Source organism: Microtus ochrogaster, linkage group LG7_11 (assembly GCF_000317375.1).
Source record: "Microtus ochrogaster isolate Prairie Vole_2 linkage group LG7_11, MicOch1.0, whole genome shotgun sequence".
Lineage (NCBI taxonomy): Eukaryota > Metazoa > Chordata > Mammalia > Rodentia > Cricetidae > Microtus > Microtus ochrogaster.
In genome coordinates, this window is record NC_022032.1 from 26,867,408 (window position 1) to 26,878,313 (window position 10,906).

At 35.5% G+C, this 10,906-nt stretch overlaps 1 protein-coding gene across 4 annotated transcripts in view; it reads right to left on the reverse strand.

Annotated features, from left to right (window-relative positions):
* Wdr17 (WD repeat domain 17) overlaps window positions 1-10,906 on the reverse strand; it is an 81,726-nt gene that overhangs the window by 37,943 nt on the left and 32,877 nt on the right. For all 4 annotated transcript variants that reach the window (XM_013352051.2, XM_026786964.1, XM_026786963.1 and 1 more), the window contains 5 exons: window positions 9,738-9,860; window positions 6,730-6,914; window positions 5,720-5,888; window positions 3,914-4,005; window positions 357-439 (listed from right to left, as the gene is read on the reverse strand). In XM_013352051.2, the coding sequence (XP_013207505.1) occupies window positions 357-439; window positions 3,914-4,005; window positions 5,720-5,888; window positions 6,730-6,914; window positions 9,738-9,860 (652 nt within the window). The remainder of the gene's footprint in view (window positions 1-356; window positions 440-3,913; window positions 4,006-5,719; window positions 5,889-6,729; window positions 6,915-9,737; window positions 9,861-10,906) is intronic.

The following is a 10,906-nucleotide window of genomic DNA, read 5'->3' on the forward strand; positions in this document are numbered from 1 at the left end:
TCTGCCAGGCATGGTGGCACACACTTATAATCCCAAACTTGGAAGGTGGCAGCAGGAGAATCAGAAGTTCAAGGTCATCCTCAGCTCCATAGGGAGTTGAAGGCCAGCCTAAGACTTAAAAGACCCTGTTTTAAAAAAAAACAAATTATATATTTGGTTCATTTTTTATTTTGAAAAGGTTTTGTATTGCATTGTTCTTTAGCAATAATATATCACACCAATATAGCATATGTGTCTATATGGAGATTTAAATAAAATTTATAATGAAACATTGTACAAACAAAATATACAACTGAGATGACCAAAAGTGTCCTTTCTAGACAGATTAGCTTCATACTATCAGATATAGTACTTACCAAAAACCATCGCCACTGCAGGTTGCTATTTGTTTAGAATCTTTATGACTCCAGGCAATGTAGAATATTCCATTTTTTCCATGCTTGAAAAAAAAAAAACAGCAGTTGTCAGTAAAAGTTAATTAACCCCTTTTAAAACTTCAGTTATTTCTAGGAATAACTTTTATTAGTAACTTAGTCTAGGTGATACCAACATAAACATTAATGTCAATGACAATTTTATTTCTGTGTGTGGTGTGCATGATAAGTGTATGTCCATATATGTGCATGTATGCCATGACAAGTGTTAGGAGCAGTGAACCCCCAGATCTTGAATTTCTGGTAAACAACTTGTTTTTCCCTGATCTGAGTGCCTACAGCTGCTCTGAGTATGAGACCCTAAGGAGTTCCTGATGGCAGGGGAATGGTTTCTGGTGTGTTTGGCTGGGGCGTGGCTATCCCTATATAAGCTGCCCCTGGACACAATAAAGGGGGCATTCTTGGGGATATTTGGCATCAAGGATGACCTGTGTCTCTCTGTGTTTCAATCTCCAGCCCCTTGCCCGGTTCACGAATGATATGGTGGTGCAGAAGGGCGTCCTGCGCCACAGACAAGTATACCATTCTCCATGTACATGCACAAAACCCATGTTCTCAACTTTTGTGGCAAGCAGTTTATATACTTGGACTTCTCCCCAATTTTAGGTTCAAAGTGGGCCTCGCAAGTAGTAGTGCTGCTGGCCATGTCCTAAATGACAGTGTAGGCTCAGTACCTGCTGGACTCTGATTGGATAAACAGGATAGCTACTTAAAGTCAGCATTCCTGGAATCTCCCAAAGAGGGCTTCCATTTGTAAGGAGAAGCTAGTACTTCCCTTATCCGCCTCTGCAGCTGATTGCATCCTGCAAAGGGAACCCTCGCTCCTATTAGCTCAAACTAGTCCACAACAGATCAAAGTCCTACACTAGCTCCCAGGCCATTGCTCCCAGGCCATTCTGTCCCACTCCTCTGTCTCCAGGCTGTTCCAGCTTACAGGCTTCCTCCTCCACACAGCCTGTCTTTCATCATCTGGTAAGGCTCTCCCTGCAGTTTTGATAATCTCTTTGTCTTCTGGAAGATAGCCCGACAGTTTCAATTCCCCAATAAACCTTTCTTTCTACCCATGGCGTGGTCTAGCTTGGTGGTTTCACCAGGCCCTCCCCAGAACCTGAATACATATTTTAAGAATATATAAAGGAGTGACCACTCTTAAAAACAGATTTAGTAAGCATAAAATAGGCTCTTGTTTGTGTTGTACACAAAGTTAAAAGTTGAAATGGGCCTCTTTGGCCATCCAGAGGATTCAGACTGACTATTGGTCCCTGTGAAGTTCATCATATGATTGCTGATATTCACCTTCTTGCATTCAAACACAGATAATGTATAAAGTATGATGACAAGGTATACCACAACTAATGTCTAAGGTATAATGTCAGCATGGTTTTTCACTCGCGTTGTTCTAGCTTCAAAGGCTTATTTTCATTAGGATACCTGGAAAATGTCTAGGACTGGGAAACACCCAAGGAGTATAGTTACAGCTCATACAAGGAGAACATTTAAAGCACATGGAATGTACATCTTTTATCAACTGTGGGAGGAGGAAATAAAAGCTGCAACCAACCCATTCCCAGATTGTAATCAAACTTTCTTTGTTTCATGAGCTACTTAAATAATGTGTGCTATTAGAGTAAAGTAAAAAATATTTATAACCTCCATTTTAAGGTTGATTTATAAAAACATATACTCAAACTGTTAAAACAATTTTCAGTGGTTTTCATTTCTTTGAAGAGCCACAGAAGGCTAATTTATACAAGTGAATTAAAAATGAGATTAGTCCCTCTATATTTGTAAAGTGCATATGTACTTTTTAAGAATGTTATGATTATTCATTTTGTTTGTAGATATTAGAGAGCTCTAATGGCATTAAGGATAGATACCACTTTCATACCCAGCAGCTTCTAAAATCAAGATCTCAGACTTTGAGATCTTTAATTTCTGGTCAGAAAAATGTGATCTGAATATCTCTGGACCAGATGAATCCATGACATTCTATCTGAATTGCTCAACGATCCTAAGATTTCTATCTTCTCAGAGGCTTTCTGGTAAAGAAGAAAGACATACCACTGCCTTTTTCTGTAAGAGATAATTTCAACAGACATGATGATCATCTATACAGGAAAACACCCTTTAGGAAAACTGTCTATAGACTTTAAGAAAGACATAAAACCTACTTAAACAGGTAAATGGACACAAGACCTTCAGGAAGCTTAGAGGAAGGCCATAGAGAGATCCTGGCTACATTGTGACCTATAGTTCTGTCTTTCTGGTCTGTAATCATTTCCAGTGGATCCCAGAAAACATCCTATCATTTTTTTTTAAAAGAAATCTGAGAACCACTCTGAACAGTATCATTTCAGAAATCACCAAAATCATCCATATGGTTATTGTTAAGGCATGTAGATATGACATTCTCTTATGAAAAACCCTCACTTAGGTTACAGAGCATATTATACTTTCCCTAAATATATGTCTCTTTCTTCCTTAATTACCATACTTAAATCTATGTTGAAATAATACACACAGAGAGACTTCAATTTGTTTCAACCTGACTGGGAGCAGATTATCTGTGAAGACGCATCTCAGCGTGCAGCTTTGTTTCTCAGTCCTACTAATAGGACAGTTGTAGGACTTGTCATGAAATAAGAGAATTTGTGTGAAGATCAAAGCCACTGTGAGTCCAACTTCATCATTTTGTATGTGAAGAACCAGGGTTATAACAATAAATTGAGTCTATATCAAGCGATATTGTTAACAGAACCACGTCTTGTAGTAAAGCTATTTCTTCAGTCAGGCCATTGCCATCATAAGCCATTTTTGTTGACCTACCTTGGTTCACATATCTGGAAACAAGTACGTATAATTCAGTGATGGTCAGGTCTACACTATTGTTAATAATGCTGTTAATACTCCCTCCTAGAAGAAGTGACTAGGTCCTCCTCACTCCTGCCTTAGATGCATATGCCTTAGAGGCTACTACAGTATACACAGGGGGTAGATGAACTAGTGAAGGGTCTTTGGTGACATTTCTACAAGGTGAGCCAAGTTAGAGGAGGAAACTTCTCAGCGGTGTACCCATTTTGAGTGATACTTGCTCTTTACATAACCACGATAGATCGCAAAGGTTCACAGGCTGAACTTAGAATTCTGTTTTGGATGCTTGGGCAGAAAATTCTTCATGATTTTATGAAAAATGTCACAAAACAGGTAATATTTTAGGATTTCTGAGTTAGTCTTCTACCCATTATTTAATATTTGCTTAGATTTTGTGAGAAGTATAACTTAAAATTCTTTGGAATCTCTGGTGCAATTTGAGATGAATTTTTCTAAATTCCATTGTAATTCTCAAATTTATCCTGAATCAGCACTAGTTCGTTGTAGTTTCTTCTAGTTGGAAAAGCATACATACCATTATATAGATGAAACATTTACATGCTGTGTAGTAAGACATAATGCGATTCAATAGCAGTAAGTTATCTTACCTCATTAAATCGACGTATCATTTTGCCCTTTTGAACATCCCAAATAAAAGCACCATTTTGGGAAGTGGCACCCGCAATGCAATCGGAATCACCTTAGGACACAAGTGGTCAGAGATTACACATTTAATATTTTGTACCAATGTGATTCTCTTTTAAAATGTAATTTCTGATCAAGTGGTTGCAACACATGCCTTTAATCCCAGCACTCAGAAGGCAGAGATAGGTGTATCTCTGAGTTCAAGGACAGTCTGGTTTACAGAGCAAGTTCAACGACAGGCTCCAAAGCCAAACAGAGAACTCCTGTCATGAAAAAAAAAAAAACAAACAAAACCAAAAACCAAACCAAATCAAACCAAACAAAATTCTAACAATGTAAGATTCTGCATTTATTTAAGAATCATAGTTGATAATAATTTTTTATTTCTGTGGGGAGGGGCATGTATACTTTGGAACTTGGAGGGAGGTTGTAGGAATTGGTTTTCCCAGTCTACAGTGCAGGTACCAGGCCACTGGGCTTGGCAATAAACTCTGTTTCCCAAACACTGGACCCATAGTTGGCAATATTTACAATGGAAATTTTGCAAAGTATAATTATAAAAATGTCATCAATGCATCAAGTATGAAAGAGAACAAATCAATGAATATATTGGCTATTCAACTTCAATAGTTACATGATCAATTTATTTAGTCTATACCTCCTACTAAATTTTTGGGAAAAATATCTGATAACATCTTGAGATCAATAAAAATTTATAATAGAATTTGAAAAGACAGGAATGGCTCTATTTTCAAGCCAAGTACTATAGGCCAAATCTCCCAAGTTATCAGTTGCTGCTAAGTATTCCATGAATGTATAATATGTTTACTATTCATATTTCCTAACTATCAAGTAACATTTTATTGATTAGGAAAATATATTTGTAAGGTGATAAAATTAAAAAAAAAATCAGTTGAAAATACAAACAATACTTCTTTTTTAAAAAAAATGAAGTAATGGCAGAAGGTCATGTGTCTATGTGTTACTTACATTGGTTAATAAAGAAACTGCCTTGGCCCTTTGATAGGACAGAAAATTAGGTAGGCGGGGAAGACAGAACAGAATGCTGGGAGGAAGAAGGCAGTGAGGCAGACATGATGAAGCTCCGGCCCAAGATGGACGTAGGAAGATTATCCTTCCCGGTAAGCCACCACATCGTGGTGCTACACAGATTATTAGAAATGGGTTAATCAAGGTGTGAGAATTAGCCAATAAGAGGCTGAAACTAATGGCCTGGCAGTGTTTAAAAGAATACAACTTGTGTGTTGTTATTTCGGGTGTAAAGCTAGCCGTGCCAGACGTGGGCGGGACGAAAAGCAGGCCCGCTGCTCCTTTCTACAATGAAAAAAATACACAAAATTGAAACCATTGCCTAGAAGTTTTTATTTTCACAAATCTGAATCACAGGAACATTTTCAGAAAAAAATTTTATCATGCAAAATCAATTAATCTTTAAAGGTAGAGCTCTACGAATACAGCCAAAATTAGATAATATTCAAATTATCTATATTTACTGTAAGTTTTCTATGTGGCTGTTATTGTAATAGCGCAGGAATCAAAGTTCTTTTGCAGGTGAGATATATTACAGCCTTACATCTCACAGATGTAATAATAATAATAATAATAATAATAATAATAATAATAATGCTATTAATTTGCCTCTTACAGCCACTTGGAACAAGATTAAATCTGGATGAAGAAGATAAATTTGAATAAAATCAGGAAAGTCACTTGATTTCATTCTGAATTTTAATAAAAGGAAGTCTTACCTGGAGCCCATGAAAGCGCAAAAATGACCCCTTCATTACCAGGAGACGTATACAGGGCTGTTAAGGTGTTTATATCCCAGACTTTTATAGTGCCATCATATGAAGCTGTTGCTAAAAGATTTGGATCATCAGGTTTGAATTTGCAGTCAAATATAGTTTCCACATGGCCCTAGAATTCATTATTTTTTTTAAAAAAAATCACGTATGGAGGAACCCCTTATTAATAAAGCACAAAACATAGTAAAATTTACACATGTACAGTGATAAGAACACACATAAGGACATAATTTCCACTATTTATACTTAAGATATTTTTTTCCTGTGGCTGCGCTTTCAAATTTCAGCTTTGGAAACCTGAAACCTCACATGGCAAAATCAAATATTTCTTGTTTCTTTGTGCCAAAAGGAAAGGATATGTCCAAGAGAGAAAAAAAGAGAATTTTTGTTCATTTCAAAGCCTTGTGTTGAAGGTTTTGATGCCCAGTGAGGCAGCAACTAGAAGGAGGCTTCCCAAATGCTAAGTAATGCGTGAGAGTCAGACCTGGTCAACAGATCGACATGTTGGTATTATTCAGAAGTGGTTGAAATTTCAGGAGGTACGGTCTCATGAACAGATGTAGGTCTTGGGGGCCCTGTTTAGGGTGTATCTCTTTGGTTCCCCCCACACTACCTCTGCTTCCTGGCGGCCAAGAGCACATGCCAGTCATTTTTCTTTCAATAATATACTGCTGCCCGCTCCTTCCTTCCTTCCTTCTCTTCTGTGGAGCTAGAGACTAAATCACGTCTCAAACACAAGACAAACCATGTACCAATGGGCCACATCCCCAGCTTTTTGTTGCTGTTGTTATTCTGTGTTATTTTCTACAATGTTTTAACAACAAAAACATCAGCACGTTATTACCTACAAAATAATGTTTTTTTTAATATACCGAATCACAGGTGTATATAAATATCACAGATCTGCAGAAAATAAGCATGGTGACTAACAGAAGGGGAAACTGAAGACATACCAGTTCCCTAAGAAAATCCCACTTCCTGGCTCCCATGTCATAAAGCCCAACGCCACCATCCAGGAAACAGCACACCACATGACCAGGAGGAAGAGAAAATGCTTGATTTTGTGTCGCATTCGGGGGAGGGTCCGCTTCACTTGTTGAAGACGTATAATGATTTTTGTTTGGAGACCGGACCGAAACTAAAATAGGAAGGAACAAGAAACAATCATTTTTCTCTAGAATGAAATTACAGGACTTAATTCATATTTCAACTTTCCGCTTTCTTCTAAATTCATATCTATCAATGAGTACAATTTCTACTTCCTCAGAATCACCAAAAATATGGAAATATGAACATAAAACTTGACTATGTTAAAGAAGTACATACAAGTACAGATAAATCAATATGACTGAAAATTAGTCACAAATATTATTCTTTTAAGAATATGTTGCTTGTTATCTCCAAAAGTTAAAATATGATATTATTAGTTTTAAAAAGTTTTCTTTCCAAATACTGTCATAGTAAGCCAGAAAAGACAGCTCAGCAGTTAAGAGGGCTGGCTGTACAATCACAAGAACTAGAGTTAAAATTCAGTCTCCTACGTAACAAATCTGGATGCCTTATGGATATATGAAGCTCTATCTTTAGTGGATCCCATGTCCTCTTCTAACTCCCCACATAAAGCCATGCACAAATGTGCATATGTACTCCACAATTACATGAAGAGACATATATCAGCACACACCAAAATAAAATGAACAGTACAAAAGCTTCATACTCAGCCACACACATAGGTGATGTTTTTCTATCATATAACTTTATGAGTTAATTTTCAAGTCAGTAAGAATTGCTTCTATTGCTTGATGCCATTGTAAATTATCAGTACAACCTATTATTAATTACTCATTGAAATATGCATAAGTACTTCTTAGTATTTTATTTTCTGTTTAAAACATAAGAAAGTTCTTGTTGCATTCAATATGGATGTTGCTCATTTCTTTGATCCTGAGAGTGATGGGAAGCCTAAACCAGAATGGATAATAACAACATAGGCATTTGATAGTAATTAGTTTAGTTCAACAACATATAGTATGTGTGAAAGTTAACATGATCCATAATATTTCTTGAATATTTTAATTATTTCAGATCATGTGTGGTCTTGACAAACTTTCTTCATCAATCTCTTAGAATTCTTGTAGTTTATAATTAAATGTCTTTACTTTTAAATTTCATTTCATAATGGTTCTTAGTTCATGGTATTGTGTTCAATGCAAACTAGGAAAATAAGCCTGCAAGTCTGCCTAACAACAGTATTTGAAAGATACTACTCAAAAATGACAATATTACTATGTGCTTCTTTACAATTTTGGGCTTTTTACTAATAAACATGGTAACTTCTATAGTCAGAAAAATATGAAAGAAAAGGATTATGAAGTCTAGGTCTTTCCACAATATGAAAATTCATAATGGCAGAACAAAGAAAGTAATGCTGACAGAAAAAGCACCTAGAAGCAATGTGCAATGTGCTAGCTAGCCTCTCAAACATCCTCCTCCTAATTCCTCTAAACCTACATTCAAATTCCTGAAAAGCTGGAACTCTACAGAAAGGTTTAATGGTTGGGGTTCAAATATAGTAACTTTGAACTATTTATCAATTTTATCTAATTCTCTGAATTAGAAAAAACCATTTTTTTTTTGGTTTTTCGAGACAGGGTTTCATTATTAATTATTTTTATTTGTATAAGGAAAAATAGACTCAAGTAAGGAGGATGTGACTATTCTAGATTAGTGTGTGTGTGTGTGTGTGTGTGTGCGTGCGTGTGTGTATGTGCGTGCGTGTGTGTGTGCATGGTGTGTTTCTGTATCTGAGTATACAGTACATGTATGCAGGTTCCTGTAAAGGCCAGATGATGGTGTCAGATGTCCTGAAGCTGGGGTTACAATGCAGTGTGTGAGCTGCCTGAATTTTAGTGTTGGGAACTGAACTCAAGTCCTCTGAAAGAACAGCAAGCTCTCTCTTAACCACTAAGTGCCAATCCTAGATTATTGTTTTAATCAAAAGCCCCATGTGAGGCTGTTCAATATACTGTGATATATATATATATATATCATTTAGAAATATATATATATTTCTAAAGCTATATGAATATGCAGCCAACACTGAATGAACTCAGCAAATCATATTTAAGCTGATTCTTTTATGTTTATCTGTGATAGCAATGGCTAAAGAAGAGAAGTCTATGAATTTGGGGGATCAGACATTGGAGGCGGAGGAAATTTATTTAATTATGTTTTATTGGAGGAGAGAGTTCTTTAGTCCACAGTTTTGCAGTCACAATATGGATACACTACCACCTATGCAGAACAATTATAATAGACCTAGTAGAAAGTCAATTTTATTCTTGCTTACTTTATTCAAAAACATCTAATTAAAAATTATTCCAATGTTCCAGATTGTTTATTTAGAAAATGTGTTTTATTATTTATTAACATTAGAAAAGCACAAATAACCAGAAAATAATGTGCACAAAAAGAGTAGAGATGATTAAAAATTCTATAAATTCAGTGACATCAGATAACCAAAATTGCAACCCAGATTTCTAAGTCCTATAATTTGAATACTGATATTATTTTAACATTTTTGCTATAAACTTTGTAGCTTGTAAATGATGTACACTTAAAACATTAATTATATCTGCCATGGTAATTTTATTTAATCTCACCATTCTTGATAATTTCTATCAATATCATTGTTTCATCTTCTTCACAGCAATAATTTAAGAGTATTTGAATATTATCATTCAATGGCATTTTGCAAATATAGGTTGGCTTTAAATAGTTCTATATAAGGAATCCAAATTATTCTGTGGATTCGATGGTTTCTTTAGCATGGATATTTTCAAAGATAATTCTTTAAAGTGTTTTTCAGCAGTATAAAATATGATATATTTATGCTGTGATATCACTTTATGTGCAGAAATTTGATACTGTGAAATAGTAAAACTTCTATATTTTTACTTACATTTCTTCTTTGGAGGAGAATTAACTACATGTAAGCAATGAAATCCAGTTTTCTTTAATTTAAAATTATCAATAGGTGTTGTTCTTGAAACATTCCAAATGCGCAAAACGCCCACTTGAGAATCTAGTCAGATCATCAGAAATGCAAATGTCAATGTATTTGTTTGATAGTAAAATATCCAGTATGAGAAGTAACAACAAAGACGTCCAGCAGCAGTCACTGTATCACTGAAATATTAATGATAGCCTACTCTAGTTTCAAATTTGGGACATGTTTATTTTTTATTCCATTACACTCTGTCACGGGGCTAGAAACCTCCTCCCCTACGTGTCCCCTGGGAAGGTCAGATGGGATGATTGACAACACTCACTCTAGGAAGTGGTCCAGCAGAGAAACTTGTCCACTTCTAACAATAAGCATCCCTTCTATATTAAAATTCCATCAACTGCTTATTATCTGCTTTCAGTAAAATAAATCAAACATGCTTAAAAATCAATTAGAGAACTGCTGTCCCCTCCAAACCTCTCCTTAATACCTGGCATGGAGAACAGTCTGCCCATGTCTCAAACAATCACACATATAATATCACCTTATTACCCAGCAATTTTACCAGTGTTTATAAGTTAACAGAATTATAAAAGTTCACATAACAGTTCTATACTGATGCTCATAATAACAATATTATTCATAACCACCTACAGAGCAAATAGTATAAATAGATACCAATGACATGATGGGATATTACTTACGACAGGAAGGAGTAAAATACTGTTCTATACTACAGCACAGACGAATCTTGGAAATAATGTATTAAGTTAAAGAAGCAAACACAAAAGACCATATTTGGAATGATTGCCTGAAAAGCCCCCAATAGGCAAACTCAGGGGCCGAGAGTAGATTGTCTGTTTAGATGCATGTGTGGTTTTCAGGGTGTAGAGAGGAACAGTCGAACTTGGTTATTAGGGGGTACAGGTTTTGTTGAGAAAAAAAATAAACACTCTGGATTGAGATAATGGCCATACATCTTTGAGAATAGACTAGAAACCACTGAACTGTAGTTGAAACAGGTGAATTTTGTGGTAAGTGAAGTTTATCTTAATAGTAATAAATATATTTAAAATTTTATTATCTATTATGCATAAAATCTCATAAACTTATTAAAGTTTGCT